The sequence below is a fragment of the Homalodisca vitripennis genome, chromosome 1 (genome assembly GCF_021130785.1).
Source record: "Homalodisca vitripennis isolate AUS2020 chromosome 1, UT_GWSS_2.1, whole genome shotgun sequence".
Classification (NCBI taxonomy): Eukaryota; Metazoa; Arthropoda; class Insecta; order Hemiptera; family Cicadellidae; genus Homalodisca; species Homalodisca vitripennis.
Window position 1 is genome coordinate 149,608,990 of NC_060207.1, and position 23,178 is coordinate 149,632,167.

The following is a 23,178-nucleotide window of genomic DNA, read 5'->3' on the forward strand; positions in this document are numbered from 1 at the left end:
TAAAAACTGATTTTATGATGTAGGTATTATCGTGATATACCTATATAAATCTACTGTGATCATGAAAAACAGTAAAGAGTGAAATGCCATTATTCATATGGATGAAATATACATACTAAACATATACATGGAGGAAAATAATTATGTTATATATATTTGTTTTCTACTGATGACAAACCTGAAATTAAAATTGCAAATTTGAAGTTTTTTGTCAAAGAGGTTTAGGACTAACTTATAATATAAAAAACATAAAAGATGTAAAGGAAGGAAAGTGCATCATCTAGCATCTTGTAAACTGGCGATGAGTGTTTGTCCAGGCAAACACACAAGCAGGAAGAGGAATAATGTTTTTGTATAAGGGAAATACAGCACGACAAGATCACTTATTGGCTGAAACTGCAAAGCCTCTAAGGCAGCTGTGACGTGGGCCATATCTGCAGTTATAATGCCTGAGGTATAGTTATCTACCTGAGAAAAATATCAGATTACAGATCGCAATGCGTAATGTTACTGATTTTTTTTTATCACTAAACATGGCATATGTCTGAATAAACCTTGTTACCTACACAATCTATCAAATGTCAAAAACAAACTTTAAACAACAAAATGTAAATACTTAATTTGTACAATGTTTAATAAAATTAACATAATGTAAAAAAAATCAAAATTAATTATGACAAGTTGAAGCTAAGAAAACTAAGTTACTTACGAAGTAAACATTACAAAAATGAAACAGACTTGAAAATATCGTATGTACACGTGGACTGTCAGCCAATGCCATGGTGCATAGATACGGACACGTCGCTAACAACTCAAATTGGCTTCTAGCAGCAGCCGCTTATGACTTATTCATTGCCGTAAAACTCATGAAAGACAATTTGAAGCTATAAAGCATCATTTTCATGCTGTACTAATATGCAACAATTCATAAAAAGTTTTAATTCACAAACTTTATGTTTTAAAATGGTTGTTATAGTAATAAGGACTGTAAAAAAATTACTGCTAATACCGTACTGTAGATACTCGGGAGCTTCAGATATTCACATTCCAGGGAATTGCGCCCCTAGTATGCCTCTATCAATTTAAAATAATTATTGTTAAATGAAAAATATTGTTTAGCAAATTAGTAAGTTGTGGCAGAGAACCCTGACCCAAACTTACCTGGATTTTGCCGGAGAACCAGGCAAAGAGGGAGAGCTAACAAACAAGCAAACAAATAATAAACACGAGACAGACCCAAGTAAGTGGTGCAATCGGATTTTGGTTGGGTTAATTTTTATAACAATTTCATTGCTACAGCTATTTAACATAATTCCCTGAGGACAAAAAGGATTGAAACATATTTTAACCACTCTACCACGAATTATAATTATAAATTCTGTACAGTGTGTATTTGAGTAATAGATTCTTGACATAACATTTGAAAAATTATTTATGACTGATATAAATTATACTTTTAATGTAATATACTTTAGTAAAATTATATGTATTTAATAAAATACTACATAAGTAAATTATATTTTTTTATAAACATAAGACAAGTACTTCTTTTTGGCCACTTTTTAATATGTGCAATAAAAATATTCATATTCCTATTTTGAATAGTTTTTCCTTAGGTCTATTATAAGATGCATCTAAATACAAATTTACATGTCCAAAACTTTTAGTTGAATGATAACAATTTTATTATCTGTCCCATATTTTGAATAATAATTTTAATGGGCTAATTCACCAAAAAAACCCAACCAAATACCAGTTGCGCCACCTTAAATCTTAGAGAAATCCTGTAAATTCCAACCAGACAAATATTGCAGGAGCAGAGAATCCTCAATAATTTAATGAGTAAGTTATAGAAATACCTCATAATATAATTCACTTTTAAACCCTTTGAAATTGATGTTACTTGTGATAAATATTATTGTAATTTTAGAAAAATGAATGACTAGTCTTGATAATATCCGTGTAATAAGTAATGGGGAATAAAATACAAACAATACAAATATTCCCAGACCAGAAACTTTAACAATAAATCAAAATTAATTAAAAACAGTAGATCTAAATAAAATTCACAGATAATACTTCTAGACATAAAACGTAGCTATGGTGGGAAGTGTTGATTCAATATGAATGTTGAGTTCAGCTCTATTTCACCTTTACTTAATTGTGCACCTAATGAGACAATGAGAACACCTCTTCAATTAGATTACACTTGGTTTTATAGTCTAGGTTTCTCTGATATCACAACGGTACAAAGAGTTCAATTTGAGCTTTCTCATCACTTACTGTTTTTTAGATCTCTTCAAACGACAGATTTCAGGAGTCAAGTCTATGACAGCGTCAAATTTCAGATGTTGCACTGAGCGGAAGGTGAAATGGAGCTTTACTCAACATTCGCATTAACATGAAGCTACATACAACGTCATTACAATAATTTATGATCAACCTTACCAATTTAATCGTCTCATATTCCTTAATTATAACATTTATATTAACTCCTCAAACATTGGTATTAATGAGATTTCTCTGTCATTGTGAAAATTACTGTAGTGAACAAGAGAAGTATAGAATCCCCATAAAGCAAAGAATGAGATCAGAGTCCAAATAGATTACATAGTTAGCAAAATGTGTGAACCCATTGGTTATGACATGTACATGTTATATTTCCCATATAAGCAAGAATACAAGTCTTTTAGAATTGATTAAATAGTAGCAAAATTACAATATTATTTTAAGAATTGAATAAAACTACCTACATAAAGGCATCACTCACAGTCTCCTGAGAAAAGAATACAGAAACACACTATTGTAATAGGGCCTCTTACCAAAATGTCAAATATTCTGTATTCTGCATCAGCTTAAGACAAACCCCTCCATTCAACATATGAAATGACTTTGTTCTTGTGTTAAATTTCTAGGAATATTTATTGATAATAATTTAATATGGCACTCACAAAATTCAATACATTACAATAAAGATTATTCACAGTTATTTTTTACTAAAGACACACAATGAACTGGTCCTGAAAACTGTACCTTTTTTCAATCTACAAGGTAGGATGTACACTACACCATGTATCACATAACAGGCTTTGCTGAGGTTGCATGCAAAATTTCAAGTTTATAGCTCCTCTTATTAGGCTAAACGAGTTACTAAGTAACATTTTTAGTTAAAAAATGTCATATAACCAAATATTATATGTATTCAGTTTGTATACACATTTATTTATTCTGTGATTTTATTATTACCAACATGACTACTCAAAAGACCTATGTAAACATGTTCAGTAACGCTCAACCAAACTCCATGGAGTGACTGACATGCACCATAATCAAACTTAATGTAGCTTATATGGAAATGAAGCATCACGGGAAATTTAAAGTCTGTAGGTTAGTTTTAGAGATATCGTGCAGACACCCAGACATACAGAAATGACATTTTTTTAGGCCACTTTTTAGTGATAGGCTTTGTAATGTTGCTCCACCTATAATAGGTATGGTCCAGTAATGTGAAGCAACAGCACTAAAATTAATGATATCCTCATCCTATAAAAGACCATTAGAGTAATAACAAGAGCACAGGCCATTGCAAATCACATTTTATTGCACTAGAGTTACAAACTGTTATTAATTATTTGTATTCAGGATGAAGCATACCACTCGTCCATGATATATAGTGGCTGAACCGAGAAACCTACCTTCTTCGTTTGAACGAAAACGTCCATATTTCAACTCCAAGAATTGAGGAAAATAATTTTTAACAACATAAAATACCCCAAAAATGCTGTTATATATGTATATATGTAACACTTTGGCAAAGCTTCCTGTAAAACAACAATAACTATTATTTACTATTATCATTAATATAGATTAATTCCTTAGTGTTATCATTGTGATAAATGTATTAACAAATGTTTGTGGTGAAGTTTTAATTCAGGAATACCTTTAGAACGTTTTCACTTTAAAAAATCATGCTTTAAGTCTTAACAGCAAAGTTTTATTAAAAAGCTGCTAGCTATTTTTATAATTTAAACTAAGTATTGTTTTGGATCTGTTTTTCAATTGCTATTTGGTATATATCAGTTCAAAAAGATTATGAAAAACCAATCCTGCAGTAACCAACAAACTGACAGCAAAGCTGCTTAAAAAGAAAACGTTTTTGAACTTTACGTGATGTACTTATCTACAAAATTTAGGATGTATTTTAAGCTGTATCCACATCACCTGACTAACAATTTCCAGTATCGTGAAGTTGGACGATTTGGCATATAATATGGATTCATTGGTTGGTAAATGAAGTCTTTAAAAATATACTGAGTGGTCTTTTTTAAATTTATTCTATCAATCCTCATACGCTATTGGCCACTGTGAAGATCTATCTTATCAAACAGAGAAAAGAGAGCCAGTACAGCACACACATGACAGTACTAAAAAAGATAAGATTTTAACTTGGCTATTTCTAATTCAGATTCAATGTCTTACGCCTCAACCAAGCAAAAATCAATTGCAATCTGAGTCTAATACTGTAAGCTATTTATTTAGTAATTACTCTTATCCACACTACATATAAAATATTTGCAACGTTTAGAGCTCTTCCGATGATAAATACATTACCTCCTGGATTTTTTTAACATTCTTAAACTGCATTTGTCATTTACTATTATATGAATAATCAAATCCATGATGTCTATAAATGTAGAGAAATTTGGATAATTAGCTTTCAAGTCTTCACTCTGACATGAATTCTGGGTGAATTGAAAAATAATTAACATTATAAACTTCTGGCATAGTTGTTGAATCTAATAAAGTTGGAACGTGTTGACGCATAGTTTTATGTAGCACATTAGATCTTAAAAATTAGCATTTATGAAAAAACCTCTAAGACATTTCATATTTACCTTGAACCTGATTTGCTGGAATTAGACAACACTTTTGGACCACACAGCCACGAGTAAAACTGCAAAATAAGTAAAAAATATTGTTTTAATAAAGAAAAATGTTGTGTATTAAATGTAGTAAATTAATTACCTGTATTGACTGAAAATTTATATATTTTAATTTCAAAATTAATATTGAAACTTATATCTTCAGGTAAATTGATAATATTTTATATGTTAGTAATTGGTACGAATATAATTAGTAATATGTTAATTTATGTGTTTTCTCAACTACTCTAAAAAAAATAAAATACTTCCTTTTTATAAGTAATTTTTTATGTCTTTTGAATTGTGTTGTTGAAGCCAAGTCTCAAATGCACTGAATATTCAATAAAGATTTGAGAATCAAATCTTCCAATAATTCTGTTGTGTCACTAATTATTGGACAGAAGGCATGTTTATGTTACCACCACTTCCAGTCTGGCAACAAAGCGGTAGGTGAAATCTTATTCAAGTAAGGATAGTAAACAATGAATTATTTCAACTGAAAAATAAACTTGCATATTGTGTTGCCTATTGGTCGTGAGAGTCAAATGATATCAGTGAAGAGTTACAAAATGAGACTCATGCTGAGGGGAGTTCTTTGTTGTATGAGCGTTAGTGTCATCTGATTGGTAGTGGTAGATTGTAGGTAGTGAACAAAAGTAAGGAAATATTGTAATTTTATATACATAATATTTGACTAGAAATACATATATTCTATATTTATATTTGACCATCACCTCATGTCTGCTGCATCTATTCCTGACAGTTACATCGGCTTTATGCAAATTACTACTGTTTGCTAAAATGTGTTTTTTTCATACTTTGTTTATGAAAAGATGTAGCATATCAGCAAATTAACAAATTATATTTGTTTTATAAATAATAGTAGCTTTATTAAAATATAACCATTTCCCTGAACCTCTGCAAATCCCTTTAAAATGAAGTGTTATTCTTGAGTAACTTTTTTAGTCATTAGGCGTTCTCCAAAGGTTTTAAAACACCAGAAATTGAAATGATTTTATTCAAATTAAAGTTAAGCTACAAAACTACTAGCATTTGAGATTTACAAAACAGGAATCAATTTTTTAAAGATTTGGAATCAGATTCAAGATTTCGGAGTCAATCATCACTACTTTTGAATTTTTACTTATTTTGTAAAATATAACATCACAATTAAAAACACTGTTTTTTTAAAGTAAGTGAAAGTTTTTTTTATGCATTAAGTTGGTCTTGGTAAATAAAATAACCATGCAAAATTAAAATGGTGAAACTTATAAACCATTTATGAGTAATGAATTGTTAACAAAAAACACCAGGCTACAGGCAGCTGCTTAACGAGGCAATAATAATTATCTATATATATATATATATCTATATATATAAAAATGAATGTTTGTATGTTTGTCCTTTATGGAATCGTGAACTATTGAACGATCATGATGAAAATTTGTACGTATATGTATTTTTCCACGGAGAAGGTTTATAAGCTATGCCCATCCCTTTCCCGATTCAGGATTCCGCCCCACTGGTTACAGAAATACCCATAAGAAATGCATTGCAGCAAACATATGTTAACGTCTTTTCAAATTTTTAATCAGCTGTTCTTTGTAAACATATATTACACTTATAGTTTTAAAGCATAGAGTAAGCTTAAGAGAAACGACAAATTTTGTTTAAACTGTTTTTGCAATCACTGTTAAACATAGACTTTACTATCCAGATAATACAATTCAAATTTGACGTAAAAATTCACCTTTAACTGCAATATTTATTTAATACTAGCGGGCCCGGCGCTTGCTGCGCATTTCAATAATTTTTTGCAAAAGTTGCCCGCGCTTCGTACGCAATTTCCCGTTGAAAACAGTACACTATATTCACTTATTCTTTTTCTATCACATTCTAAACATTGCTGAGATAATTGATAGTCGTTCCATCGTGAGCCTCTTGGGCGTATTATGAAGGTATGTACCATATTCCTGCCTCTATCTAGCTGTTACCCACGGCTTCGCACGCAAATCTTAAGAACCGAAGTCCTTATATTACTTAGTAAATTTTTTTTTTTTTACTATAATAAATTTTAGATTAAATTAGTTATATCTCCGATGCCACGATTGAGCTTGCTTTGTTGTCTCGATCGAGAGAATATTACACACGGAGTTTTGAGAACCATACTTCTGTCAAAAAAAACAACTAAGGTTGATTTTATAACATTCTTTATATTTGTAGCCAACGTAAGATAGTAATTATGATATCTGCATTACTCTTCTGATCAAGCATGAGCATGGTTTATCTATATATATAAAAATGAATTGTAGTCCTTTAAATCGTGAACTATTACCGATCAAATTTGAAATTTGAAAATTTGATCATGCTTGATCAGAAGAGTAATGCAGATATCATAATTACTATCTTACGTTGGCTACAAATATAAAGAATGTTATAAAATCAACCTTAGTTGTTTTTTTTGACAGAAGTATGGTTCTCAAAACTCCGTGTGTACATATTCTCTCGATGACAACAAAGCAAGCTCAATCGTGGCATCGGAGATATAACTAATTTAATCTAAAATTTATTATAGTAAAAAAAAAAAATTTACTAAGTAATATAAGGACTTCGGTTCTTAAGATTTGCGTGCGAAGCCGTGGGTAACAGCTAGATAGAGGCGAATATGGTACATACCTTCATAATACGCCCAAGAGGCTCACGATGGAACGACTATCAATTATCTCAGCAATGTTTAGAATGTGATAGAAAAAGAATAAGTGAATATAGTGTACTGTTTTCAACGGGAAATTGCGTGCGAAGCCGCGGGCAACTTTTGCAAAAAATTATTGAAATGCGCAGCAAAGCGCGCCGGGCCCGCTAGTATATATATATAAATATGTTTGTGTGTTTGTCCTTTATGGAATCGTGAACTATTAGAACGATCATTATGAAAATTTGTATGAATATGTATTTTTTCACGGAGAAGGTTTATATGCTATGCCCATTGATGTAACTCGCCACAAAGTGACACTGCAAAAGATAATAGTCTTTAAAGCGCCTGCACATTACCTGCAATTAACTGCAATTACCTGACAGTTATGTATATTAAATAACCAAATACTATTTGAAGGCGCTAAGTTATGATGGGGAATTTCTCTTTAAGATAAATTTCTGGTTGAACTTAAAGCTTGAGTGTTAGACTACTTTATAATAAAGTAAAGGTACGTGTACAATAGCTATAAATATACAGACACTTTCTTGGTCGTGGCAACAAGGCAAACTCTACATCGGCGTTGGAAATCTAATTGACTCGTACCAGAAGTACACATACACAGCAGAGCTTACGTAGAGCGTGCGAAGCCGTGGGAATCAGCTATTTATTTATAAATTTTGTTGTATTTAAGACTATACATCAAGTTTATTTTTAAGTTTTTTAAGGTAAGCTCAAAAGTTACGGACAAATGTTTTATTTTTATTTAGTTCATAAAAACAAAGTATTTGTTTTACTTTTAATTGTTAATGGATGCCATTAATGGATATTATTTAATTGTTCATGTTAAGAATCATCTTTGTTCTACAGCTTTGTAATACATTACATAATTCATGTACATGGATTTAATACTGTTTTAACGTGAATTAGAGTTGAATGGAAGCAGAGAGAAGTTCTTTAGCAAACATTTTTGGAACTTGTGTTCTCAAATTTAGGATATTCTAAAAATAGTATAAAAGTAATTCAAGAGTTAAAGTTACTTCTTGTTCTATGTAAAAGTAAAATATACCCATTTTGAGATATCAAGTAATTAATTACCATAGAGTACATATAGCTCCTTTAATTCCAGGTTTAATAAAACCCAAGCATAACTTTAGACTGATTACTCAAAAGTTATGACAAAATGTCTCCATATTCAAACAAAAAACACAGGTTTTCACGTTATTTAATTTAAGAAGGTATAAACCATACAACAGTTAATACAAAATGACACTTTATATATAAATTTTGCCTATAGATTCAAGTAAAACAAAAATTTAAAGTTGGATGATAATGTACTTCTTTATTTCAAGTTTATTATTGACAATGGATTACTTGAAAGGATAACAGAATTCAGATCATTTGTCAGTGTTCCAATATACTACAGTCATAGTGCCACGGAGAACTGCTCTTAAGATTCTTAATGAAGGTCAAATCCAAAAATGCCTATATAAGACAATAAATTTTAAAAAAATGGAAGCAAGTTATTTCAGTATCAAACAACAGCAGATATTCTCATAAATTTTGTTACATTTAGTGTAGAATAATCAATTTTGGAATAAACACTCTAAAAAAGTTTAAAAAAAATCTCTATATATTCATAAAGATCTAAAGCATTTTAAATTGTAGGCTTTGACATTCGAGTTATAATTGGTTTATCCATATACTTTGCACGTTGAATAAAATTTCTATCCCACATGTTTATGTATATATGTAACAAAAACAGATTTTTTTAGTTTGTCTTGCAATAAACTGAATTTTAAAAATACATTTAATTTTATTAAAACACAAGACTGAAATCATCACATCCCCAAAACTGAGAAAAAACACGTTGCTTTATATTGTAAGTAGAGTCTAGTAAGAGATATAAGCACTCACATCATCACTGGTGTGAAACTGGGGACAGTAAACAGAGTCCAGGAGATTATAGGCATGTTCATAGGCTTGAAACAGCGGGGGAGAAGTGCGTAACTTAGTCACATCTTTTGATAAAACTGGAAAATATACACAATCAAAACAAATACTTCTAAAAACAAACTTGAAACATGCTAGTTTATTCTTGTATTTAGAATAGGATATAAGTTCTTATAAAATTAATAATTAAATTTCAAAGCAGATTTAAAATTTATTTAAAAGTTGCTGTTAATAGAGAAATAAATATGTTAAAAAAATTAATTTATGGCTTAATGATTGTAAAAAAGATCGAAAATTAAATCTTTTTAGATTTCTATTGTAAAGCAAAACATTGATCATTTTAATTTCAAAACTTTTTAAATAAAAAATTTAGTCTGAAATTGAATAAAACTTTAGTACTTAAAAACATCAACACAATAGTACCGAAAATTGTATTCAATTTGTAAGAATTGTTAATTTATAAAAAGTGAGTTTATTTAACTTATTATTTATAAGAATTGACATTTTTTCCCTAAATTTTTGTTAATACTGAAAAATAAATGTTTTTAATACAGACATACATTTAAGTGAACTAGAGTTTTTGGCATGCCTGCTGAAAACAACTTAACAAATCTAACAACATACAATTAAACCATAATCACAATAAACATTTTTGTAATGTCAAGTTTACTTCTAACGAGATTAAAACAAAAAAGAACTCTCACATCTTAAAAGAGAAATTATACAACATTTCTAGTTAACAAAAAACCTTTTGGATTTTTTTAGTACTATGGAATCCTTAGGAACAGAGTTAAACGATCAACACAAGTAGAGAAGATAGAATACTTTTCTTTTCATGGAATAAATATAGGACAAATAATTAGATTAGTTTAATTCTTACCTATGTGAAAGGATGAAGTTAGTAAAAATAGTTTTAGAAAATACTTTGCAGAAGAGAATGAAGATCTTAACCCTTTGCATGCCATTAATAAATCCATTAACTTTCTTATAACGCCAAGACAATTAATACAATTTTGTTTCCTTAAATTCCAAGCTAAATTTTATTATAACTAAATTATAAAAGTAAAAGCGAAAAAATATAAAACAGGGAATTTGACTTAAAATTGTGTATTTATTGATACGAATTAAAAAAGGAACTATTTACAAAACTGTTTATTTCAAATAAATTTCAATTCATTGCAAAATTGTAATTAAACTGAAAGTTTCAATTACATTTTACTATAAAACAAGATAAATATTTCAAACTAATCACAACACTACCACACGATGAAGAAAAATAACAAGATACATAGTAGACACGCACTCGTGACAATAGAGAACGCAGTAATACACTGCACGGATATGTTTGGTTATGGCTCTGTAGGAGACGCAGAACTGACGAACAGGTAGTCGGAGCATGCACCGGGCATTTCAAAGGTATTTTGTTAATTAAAAAACTCTCTAAGAGACATAATCTATAATATAGGATATAACTGTATTTGGTGTTTCGGTCAAAGTCTACCATTCCAACATATCCATCTACAGCATGGGAAGGGTTAATAATTATAAGTACTGTATAATAGAATCAATCATTAAATTATACATAAAAAACTGAGTGGTCATCAAACCAAGTGTTCCAACTGAGTAGCCTACAGTGTACGTGGATATTTCTGTCTGCAAAGAGTTTTGAAAAATTCTGATTAAACAATCTCTATCACTAATTCTGTGTTATAATAATTCTTGCAATGGTCTTCAACCAATAGAATCAAGGAGAGTTAAGCTAGGAAAGAGAAATATCTCTCCTTAAAATTACTAAACTTCAAATTCCTCTTTACAGTATCCAAGATTTCTGCATTTGAAGACCATGTATAGTTATAGGACTATTAACTGATGAAAATCAACCAAAAAAGCTTAGTTTATAAATTCAATAATGAAAATCAGTTTTGAATGAGGAAAAGATTGGTGTTAAAGACATTTCTAACCTACAAACCTATTTGAGGTCAATGTTAGGTCCAGTAAACAGAATTCACAAATGTTGTGCCATAAGCAGTAAATGGCAGTTTCTAGGTTTGGCAGTAAGATGGAGCTGTGAAATTTGTCCAAGTGGGACTTCTGTGTTTTATGTTTTTTGTGATTTGTGTATCTATTCCTGGTGGCTACTAATAAAAAACATTAAATATCTTATTTAAGAATTAATGTATTATTTTTAATGTTTAATTTACAATAGTTATCAATTATAAAGCCAATTGTATTTGTACAACTGACTGATTGAAGTGACTGTATATTTATCAAATAATATTACAAAAACATATTTAAATAAACATGACAAATAATGATATCATTAATATTCAAATTTCATTATTTTGCAAACAACTAAGATAAATATATAAGTAATCAACCACCTTTCCTCATTTGGGTGACCAGCTGGTCAGGAAAGTTGAGTGTGTCAGGAGAGTGCGGGCTGAAGTAGACCGAGTACAGGTCCCAAGCATCTCTGTACAACACGTCCAAGTCTTCTGAGCTCAATTCTGGTGTCAACATCCGTCTGTTGAACTCTTCTAAAGAATACAAAGATTCAGGCAGTACATGAATATTAAAGAATGATGAATTATTTACAATAATAATTAGTTAGTAATTTCTTCTCAAGTTTAAATTAGATAGGAAGCTTGAGCACTAAAACTCAAAAGACCTAAGCTCAATAGTTGTAAGTTATTGTTAACACATTCGAGTCTACGCTCGAGCCAGACTCGAGCGCCATTGTTTAAACCCCCGGCCGGCGCTCGAGCGTGACTCGAGCACAGCTTTGCCGATTGATATACGGAGTTGCTCGAGTGATATTCGAGTGCCGTCTGCTGCATTAGAAAGCCAGCGTTAATGGTTAGTTCAGAAAAATTCCGCTAGGCGCTACTACGTCATACCCGCTTGAGGCTTTTGTTTATCCAATGACGTGGCCTGGTGCGTCGTCTGTCTGTCTACGACAACAATAATTTTTTTAGCATTTGAAATTTTTTTGGCAATTAAAATTATTTGTAAATATGTATATAGTAAATGCCTTTAAAAAAATTGAAATTACTTGTTTTATTTATTCAAAAGTTAGTTTTCAAGAAACACAAGACATGCGGGAGTTTTTATTTTTCTTCAAAAAAGATAACTTTTGAAGTTAAAAAAAAAATTAATTACATTTTATAGGAATACAGTTTTGAATATAAATTTAAAGAGGAAAGATAGAACTTTCAATAAAATATAATATCATATACATAATATTTAACAGTTTTCTAAAAAAAAAATCTGAAAACCAATGAATTTATGCAGACCAGGCTATAAAAACAGCAAATAGCAAGCCAGACTCCAATGTGTTAAATTATGTATATTTAAGAATAAAATCTTATACACCAGTGTATATTTACTATACTATACTTTACAAGAATAAATATTAAGTTAGTATAAAGATTTACCAACATCCAAACAGAATTGCAGTATATAAACTGCTCCTTGACTCTTGAGGAACTGCATGAAGGCGTAGAGCAAAGATTGATCCTTCAGGATAATGCACATGTCTGGGCGAAGTGCCTAGATCCATGTTACCACATAATTAAAATCAGAATATTTTTTGGCTGAATTTAATTTGATAAATAAACTCTAGTGATGAGTCTACTTATAGTAGCACAATTTTTGTTTTCTTTTTTTATGAAATATGTGAACATTGTAAACGGTAAATTACAAAAATGAGAATTTAAAATGTTAGTTTAAATTAATTACAACCAATAAAGGAGCTTTAAATCACATACATTTCTCAATAAAACATTATATATTATATAGTAGAAGTAAAAATGGAGTAATCCTTTGAAGAAGACGGCTCAACTTGTCATTTACAACTTTACAGTTTATGATGGTTTTTCTCCCTCTGATATCCTATTATAGACTGCTGCTCTATTAATTTGGATTTTGTATTTATTTTTATTCTCAACAAACATATAAGAATAAGATAATGTTTAGAGGCAAAATATTTTGCTTACTTACAAGACGCTCCATTGAGTTACCGACCTGCAAGATCACACTTCATCTTATTGACTACTGCCTTGTTCTCTCTGCAAACTTTGTTTGAAATTAATCTCAAACCAAACCAGATGATCATCTGACATGATCCAAAGATAATATATTAAGGATTTTACAAGGCATATTTTTGTTGTACTAATTCTGTACACTAATATTAGATTGACACTTTGTGTGCAAACAACATTTTAAAACAATTCCAACCATTACTATTAGTATGTTATTATAGTTCACGAACAGAATAGTTATACTTATATACATATGTAATTAATATTAAATTTTATATGTTACTGAAATTATTGTCGACTTATTCATCATATTTTAAACCATACATGAGCTTAACAATTTTGTTTTATTTTGGAAGTTTATTCCAAATTAAGTACTATTACAAATTAATTTATGAACATAAAGATTTCAGATTTCCTCTAAAATATTTTCAACTAACGATAACTTTTAAGATTGAATTAAGAAATTCCTAAATGTATCAAAATTAATGTGAAATAACTTACAGAAGCATTAGTGGATGGCTGTGATTTTGTAACAAAATGAGCCAAGAATTCAACCTGGTTGGTCCCGTCACCAGGCGGGTAGTCTGTGAGTGGCTGGCGACCCATCAGCAACAACAGCAGAGAGTTGAGGACAACAGGGTCACAGACTGTATCTGATATAGGCAACAGTAGCCAACCAGCCAGTATTTCTCGTACTAAAACCTCGAACACTCTGCAACAAAAAGCCTATCTATTTAGGAAACAGGATTTTTCCGGATATTTGCCATCGTTCAGTGAAACAAGAAATCAGTAACACTACGTTTCGAGATCTGCAATCTGATCTCTTCTTCAGGTAAAGAACTAACCTAATACATAATTACAAACTAGGTCAAAATAAACAAATCTTACCAAAGCGTTGTGGCACGCCTAAGTAAGGAATCACAACCACCATGTTGTTTGTCAACTTCTGCTCTTTTATCCTTACGTTTAGTGGTCTTTTTGTCTCGCCCATGTATTCCCTATTGCAACTACATTTTATACTGTAAACACAGTTTTTGGAATCCTGTGTGCCATTTTTTGGTTTTTGTTTTTACGAGACTTTGTCTAAGAGTGTTGTTTGTTTTAAACGCGGTTCTAATGTTGTACTTTCTACCTACTCTTCTAATTTTCAAATTTACCAGTTCCAGAGCACAAAGAAAACACGAGAAAGGGTCTCACAGAAAAGTCAAAAATTGCACACCATTGTTGGTCTGAAGACCATCATAAGATTTGGGATGAATCCAACATAATACATCGGGAACCACATTTCTTCAAAAGGAAATTAATTGAGGCAACATACATTAAATTGGCAGACCAATCAATCAGTCAACCATCAGTCGAGATTAGGCCGCTTTGGTTGCCTATTCTAAAAGATGAACTAAAGAGAAAACCAAAAGTATCAAACGGATCAGATATTTGTAATAAACCAATGCGGAATCACAATATGGTTTTAAGAAGTTTATCTCGCATGAACCAATAATAACGAAATGGCCCATTCCTGTCCCCCTTCCGTTTTATTTCCGCCATCTTGTTTTTGTCTGCCGTGACGATTACCATTGACTAGTGCCCTCTGGTCAGTCGTAAGTGGTTAGCAGACGAATGAAGACGTATTGTGACCTGTATTCCGTAGTTCAGTTTTAATTATTAGTGTTGTGTATAGTTTTTTATTAAGTGCATGTTTATAGAGTTAGTGAAGTTGACAAACAACATGGTGGTTGTGATTCCTTACTTAGGCGTGCCACAACGCTTTGGTAAGATTTGTTTATTTTAACCTATTTTGTAATTATGTATTAGGTTAGTTCTTTACCTGAAGAAGAGAGCAGATTGCAGATCTCGAAACGTAGTGTTACTGATTTCTTGTTTCACTGAACGATGACAAATGTCTGGAAAAATCCTGTTTCCTTCACAATCCTTCCATCGTCAAAAATAACCTTCAAACAAAGAACTATCTATTTAAATAAAATACTAGTCATTACCATAGTCACTGACTGACTCACTAATCTACTGAATAAAAGACTGGGTACCCCCAAATGTTTTAAGGCTTTAAATTTATTATAGTGAACAGATTTTGATTTTAGCCCTCTATCTGACAATAATTTAACTCCTTATTGGCAGACCACTGACTTTGTATTGTTTTGTCTAGTTAAAAAAACTTTCCAGAAATAAAATATACATTAATATATGCAATATTGTATTTATTTTGTTTGCAGAAAAAACAGAGAGTTTTACTGTAAGAATAAATTATTTATAAAATAGTATATTTTTATTCTTTGTTTATAAATTTTCAGAAAAATATACAAAAAAAGAAGACTATGTTTATAAGTTATGCTATAATTTTGAGAAAATTAAATGCGAATTTTAGTGTAACATGCAAATTTTATGTACTTTTAAGAAACTTAATATTGTATTAAGAAATATAACATTTCATGCATAATGTAGGACAAAATGAAAGTTACAAATAAAAGTGTAACAAGCTGCATAAAACTGAAAACAAATTTTGTTTTCTTGTAAGGTACTTTTGGTGTAGTTTAGATAATTTTTGTAGTAAAAATATAAAAACAAAGTACAACATATCATATTGTATACAGTTTTCTCAATAAATTGGCAAATATTACTGTGATAAAATATAGTAGTATCTATTGTTATGAAAATTTGTCTATTTAGTTTATTTCTAAATCTTTCAACAGACATGTTATGTGTAAGCCTAAACGGGAGATACTATGCTTTAGAAAGAATTATTTTTTTGTGAGTAATATAATTATACTCCAACATATCTGCGATGCATAGCAATTGAACTGAGCAACCTACCTACTTTGTCTTCAACAAAAACCTGCATATTTCGATACCGAAGAATTTGGAAAAATAATTTTTAACACCCAAATATACCCCAAAATGGCACTCTTAAGAGGGACAGAGTCATTTTTTTAAATAAAAATCTCTGACAGCTGTAATGTGAAAAATTTGATGCAGTTTCTCAAAATTACTCATTTATTTAGAGTAGATAGAACAGAATCAAATTTATAACCTCAGACGATTCACACATTCAATAAAAAAATGTATATATTTATATCTAACTCTACTCTAACATCACAGATCTGTGGATTCTACTAACTCTCTACACTATATCACTACATCTATCTTATAAGTTTGACATTTTGTCAAAACATAAATCTTAGTCAATAGGATAGTCTAAGTGAATAGTAAAGTTAAGCCCAGAGTAAAAATAAACATCCAATTAAAGTTTCAGTAATAATATAATTCTTAAAACTTTTCACACATACAGTATTACTAAGTAAAACCACAACACTAAATTATAATAAGATTCCATAAATCTATAATATAAAAATGAATCGCAAAATGTGTTGGTAAGCGCATAACTCAACAACGCCTGGACCAATTTAGCCAATTCTTTTTTTTAATGTTCGTTGAAGTTCAAGGATGGTTTTTATGAAGCAAAATATAAGAAAAGTTACCTTGAATATTTTGAAATTCAGAAAAAAATGTAGTTTTTACGTTTCATAAAATCTAAATTAAACTGGCACTAAACAGCTATTCAAACCTTCAGTTTTATGTCGACAAATTGGCTGAAACATCTGTTTACATTTAAATTTGATGAAATATCAGGTAAACAGTGATTGATCAGTAGTGTAATGCAGATAGTAAATATGAAGTTAATATATAAATTTTAATCCAGATTGCGCCAGTGACGGATTTAAATAATCTAATGCATTTTAAATATTATTCAAACACTGTTATGTAACCAACCTTAGTGAACAAAGTTATGAATGTTTTCATATAAGTTACTTTAAACTGGTGGGCTTCCTCGACAGTGTGATATTGCATTTTAACAGTGGCTTATAGAAAACAGAGAAATGAAAACTAACATGCCTCAACGATTCATTTGTTGGACTCGCTACAGTCCAAAAAGAAAGACTGGTATAACGCAAAACTTTAATAACGATTATTTTGGAATGTTGCATAACCTTAATAAGGATTACCCCCTTATACTGAAAGTACATAAAAAGTGGGTAGGACTTCCCCCTAGGTCGTAATAGGCTTTTCTGTCCTACTTAAGTGTGTATTTTCTTCATCAGGACAAGGCAAACTCAACTATATCAACAAAATTTGACCAAAATAGATTTTCGAGAACTAGATAATCGAACGTATATAGCATTAAGTAGGCACTTTTTAACCGAAGTAGGCATCTCGGTCCTACGTAAGTATATATAATTTTTCTTCATCTTACATATATATATATATATATATGCCATTTCTGTAGGGAACAAACAAAGCGAGTGTAGGATGGGTTATTCCCTTATTTTTAATGTGGGCGAATTTTATATTAAAATTATATTATAAAATAGTAGGTTTTCATGAAGTTATGTAAAGAACCATATTAGAACAAATTAATTGGTGATAGCACTGATATAGATGAATAGTGGCCTTGTGAAAATAGTCATGTCAGTGCAGCAGCACTACCTTTAAACTACACTCTAACTACTGCGCTGGTTACCAGCCCACTCAATCATAATACGAAATTTATTCAATTCATACATAAACACTGATATATTAATACACTAACCACATTACATGTTTTCAGGCAACTAATACATCTTGAGAAAGAACTGACTTGCAGTTGAAATGTGTGCGAGTCAGTAGGAGGGGCAGCAGTTGAGTGGTCAATCCTCGCAAGTAGTCCAATTCCGCCTCTCGGCTAGTAACTGCAGGGTGTATCTGCAGCTGTCGTCCTGCGGTCACTTGTTGCATTGCTGCCATGTGTCGTACTAACACCCGCAACCCTTTTGTGGTCAGCAGTTTGGCTATGTCCACCTGCCAACACAGTCTGTATTGTATTCCTCAAGACCCCCAGCATGATCCTGGCTTGTTTTGTCTGTTTGGGTAGATCAGTATAGTAACAATTTGTCTGACAACAATTGACTGGGAAGAATAGTGTATACCAGCCATAAATACCTTATATCCATTGATGCACCACCACAAGTGGGGAAAGGATTATGAACACAGTCTGTGGTGTGAGGTTGAGGAGACAGAGGAGTTGTAGGTGGTAGGTATCATTTCCACGCTTTAGGGTCCTCTTTCCCTGGGACAACCCAGTAGGAAAAGTAGCGTTCTCATCTAAGTAATTGACTTTGACACACAACAACCCACTACACATGAATATTAATAATTGGCTGGCAGAGTCAGTCTCCTACCCTCCTCTGTGTATGCAACAAGTTTCATGCATTCTTTGTTCTCTGTAGTGACATTGCTTCATTCTCACCAGTATGGACTTTATGCTATTTTTATACCAGACAGATATATGTTTCATTTGTTTACAAAAATATTCTGTCGTCAAGTTTAGTTTATTGTTTAGAAATTTTAACATAATACTTTTTAGTTTTTCGTTTTTTGTGGGTGTTTAATCTTGTCTTACGGATTTTAACACCTGAGGGAGGGTGGATTTCAATCTTGAAATGTTTTATTTTTGTAACATATGATGATGACAAATGTCTGAAGTCTTTTTATTAATTCTGACAATGTTAGAACACAAATACCAATGTTTCTTACTTTCAATGCGCGAGACAGGACCACACTAGCTGCATGGCGCACAAGCTGCTTCAATTCTTGCTGGAAACTGTTGTCAGAAGTTATTTCTTTTAACCATGATGTTACAAACTCATCCAGTGTCTTTTGTAATAACTGAAAATAATCATAGAGATTACAATGGAGTATGGGTGAAAATAGTGGAGTAAAACAGATTCTGAGCATAGTATCTGCCTTTGATCATGTATGTAAAATTTTGGAAATACTTTTTATAATTTTATTCTTTAGACCTTACAATCCTAATGTTTGACTCAAAGTTAAAGTCAAAGTTTATACATTACATACATAATGCATTTCTAGAAACAGTTGATGTTGTGAAACTACCACTTTTTTTAAAGGTATTTAAGCAGCAAAAATGTATAAATCATGGTTTTTGAGGAAACTTTTGGACATAAAAAATTGTTGTCCATGATTTTTACTAGTACATTTTGTGATAGTCAAGGTCATAAGAAACAGGATATGACAGTGCAAAATACAGAAAGAAAAAAGAATGCTTTTGACATTTTTCAAGATTACTTTATACTTACAGTTTAGAAATAGTTTTAATAATTATATATATATTATTAAAATCTCTCTCTCTCTCTCTCTCTCTCTCTCTCTATATATATATATATATATATATATATATATATATATATATATATATAGAGAGAGAGAGAGAGAGAGAGAGAGAGAGAGAGAGAGAGAGAACAGTAAAAAAGCAACAGTAATCTGCTGGGAACAATGAAAACTATATGAAAGTGTATCAGAACATCTGTGCTAGATCAAATGTATCCAGGTTAATAAGTATGCATTACAAAAAAGTATATTGTTTTGGAATGTAGAGGTTTCTACATAGCAATCGTGTTAAAACACTTTTCCTACAAGGATTTAAGAACACTATGTATTTTGTTCTATTGTTTGTTATAGCACAATTGTAGGTTATTTCAATATGTGTTATATGTATTAATTTTGCTTTATTTACTATACTTTATATTCATTAGTAGAATCAGACCTACTGCAAATACTCCTACTGCAAATACTCTTTAATTGTTATAAGATAATTATTTTCTTTATACTTAATACCTAAACTTTTAACTTTTTTTAGATAAACATAACATTCCAGTTGTATATTATTTCATTATGACTTAAATTTTGACACCTGAACTAGACAGAGGACATATTAGTGATCAAAACATAGTGTTTCAGTTTTTGTGACATGACAATAATGGAAAATCATAAATAATGGGCTTTCATTAATTTTGAGCTAAAATTTTTAAAACCTGAGTATAATATATACTTGGAAAATGTATTATTTTAGGCAATATACAAAACATTAATATCTCAAACTGAATTATTTTGTATATTTTTATAATGGACCATTAAAAATTTCAGAAACTCTTACATCTGAGACAGCATTGTCCACATCTTTAGGCACCATCAGACCAGTCCACGGCTTTTTGTTGTGTACAACCCTCTCTCTGTCACAAGTGCCATCACCGCACACACTGCAAGGCATGCGCATGTTATTAGCTGTTCCGGTTTCCCTGTCCATACCCATCAGCAGACCCAGTAAGTTGTCCATCTCATGGCGTTGTCTATAACACAATATGACTGATTAAAAAGTGACCAGTCCAGGGCTTTTTGTTGTGTACAACCCTCTCTCTGTCACAAGTGCCATCACCGCACACACTGCAAGGCATGCAAGTGGTACTATCTGTTCCCGGTTTTGTGCATCATTCTAAAAATTATGCATCACGATCCAATTTGTATATGGAACTGAACAAAAGCTTAAATTTTAATGCATTGTTTAAACAACTAAAATATTTATAGACAACTGTAAAATTTGAAAATTTATCAACACTCATATCATGCTTAATGACAGAATTAATAAAGCCTATGGATAAGGATTTTGCTGTCCTGTTATGATTCTTAAGAAGTCCAATCCAAAATGGACAACTTCATTTTTTGCAGGAACTCAAAAATAAAAAATAGAGGGCTAAAAGGCCAAGTGAAGTCTACTACATGCTGAGTACTTTAACATAACATTGCACCGATCTAACCATCTTTCCGGAAGTTCAAAAAAGCACATTGTAATGTAATGGAGAACAATCCTGTTGAATACAGGTAACATTTATTTTAAAGCGTTCAAACTGTTATCAATAAAGAAAGGTCTAACAAATGAATCTTCTAAAATGCGTCCCATATATTAAATTTTTGTGGTTGTTGTATGTGAGCTTTAACTTTCCAATGTGGGTTAACATTTGCCCAATAACAGCAGTCATAACAATTGATTGTCCCATGTAAAAAAATGAAGTTTCATCGCTAAAATATAGTTGTGAAATAATATTATCGTTCTCTTCAATCTCCTGCAACATTGCCTGCCTTTAATATTGCCTTTGGCCTGAATCATTTTTATTTAACTCCTAATGTAGTTTTACTTTATGTGGGTGGAAACTGTGTTCCTTTAACATTTTATGTACGGTACGGATTTTGTAGGAATCCAAAAAAGTTATATATTAAAAAAAATTTTTATAACACATAAAAGAATCAGCTTGAAAGTCATTTAGATGCAGTAAGCAAAAATTGGAAACTTTTTGGAACCTTGCAGCTTCAGATAGACTATATTTATTTTTGCAGAAATTTATCACATATTGTTATATTATATTTATAACTTCTCAGTTGGTCATATAAATATTTCCCAAAGTAAATCTCTTCATTTTCACTCATAAAAATACAAATATGGATGAGAGGGTCTTTTAAGACACCCTGGATTTATTGTCACAAATATTATCAATTACGCATTATTTACACTAAAGACTGACCTAATTTTACAACATACTATTACACAACATTCTTTGGTATCAAGATCAAACAACAACCAGATGATAATACAGTAAATGGCACAAATGGCACAAACAGAAAGCTGCGATCTGCTAATGGAGGTATCTGCAATAAACAATAGACTCATCCTATAATGCTAATTCAGATATAATCTTTCCCCACTACCCCTATGATCACGATGAGCTGTGTTATTTCAAGTGGAAGATGGCCACCGATTTAACCTTTGTTTGTAGTATGAGGATACATCAGCATACCGTGAGCAATGAATGTGTAAAAAGTGTGAATAGCATTGTTATTTATAACATATTTTGTATTAAAAAGCTATACAAAACAAAAATACAATTCATTGTTATATTTGTGTATTATAAAAAAGGCGAAATGTCATATTTTGCTATTAGAAATACTAATATTAAACAAAGACAAGCTTAAAAAATGTCATAATTTAGTAAATTATATAGTATAGTAATTATAATATATATATATATATATATATATATATATATATATATATATATATATATATATTTAGACCTTAGTATTTTTGTGTCATAGCAGACTTTATCTTGTTTACCTGATTAAGACAATATTTATACATACAAATATCTGAGAGGCCTACTTCTGTCAAAAGACAACTAAGACGGGTTAAGTGGTTGCAGAAAAGATTGAAATAAAAAGTATTGTTACTATCATGCTTACACTATGTTTTCAAGACTATAAGTGTAACAAATTCATAATAACAGTTAAACTAATTAAACATATGGTTGTGCTGACATAAAACAATGTTTATACAGAACAGTTGATTACATTTAACATGATCTTTCAGTTAATATCATTTGTTTGCTGTAATGCAGTTTCAGAGATTAAGACAGGATTTGTCACAACTTTAGAGGTCAGTGGGGCATAGCCCGGAGGGATATTCGAAACAAGCATATAATATGTTAACCAGGGACCCTAAGAATGTCTATTTAAATTTCATTATGATTGGTTGAATAGTTTATGCACAAAAGCGTAACAAACAAACTCACTTTCCCATTTATAATATTAATTAAGATATTTATTATTTACTGAAAGGCATGAAACAGAAACTAATGACGCAAAAGTTAAATTTTATAGCCGGTACACAACCTTT

General features: G+C 30.7%; 1 protein-coding gene across 3 annotated transcripts in view; it reads right to left on the bottom strand.

Annotated features, from left to right (window-relative positions):
• Positions 1–23,178, bottom strand: part of LOC124373775 (sorting nexin-14-like) — a 62,613-nt gene that overhangs the window by 34,392 nt on the left and 5,043 nt on the right. For 2 of the 3 annotated variants that reach the window (XM_046832125.1, XM_046832118.1), the window contains exons 3-11: positions 20,611–20,803; positions 19,191–19,322; positions 18,256–18,455; positions 14,109–14,319; positions 13,002–13,116; positions 11,949–12,104; positions 9,532–9,647; positions 4,896–4,954; positions 1,162–1,197 (exon numbers count right to left, since the gene is read on the bottom strand). In XM_046832125.1, coding sequence (XP_046688081.1) covers positions 1,162–1,197; positions 4,896–4,954; positions 9,532–9,647; positions 11,949–12,104; positions 13,002–13,116; positions 14,109–14,319; positions 18,256–18,455; positions 19,191–19,322; positions 20,611–20,803 — 1,218 coding nt within the window. The remainder of the gene's footprint in view (positions 1–1,161; positions 1,198–4,895; positions 4,955–9,531; positions 9,648–11,948; positions 12,105–13,001; positions 13,117–14,108; positions 14,320–18,255; positions 18,456–19,190; positions 19,323–20,610; positions 20,804–23,178) is intronic. The other variant, XM_046832130.1, reaches the window with a different exon arrangement.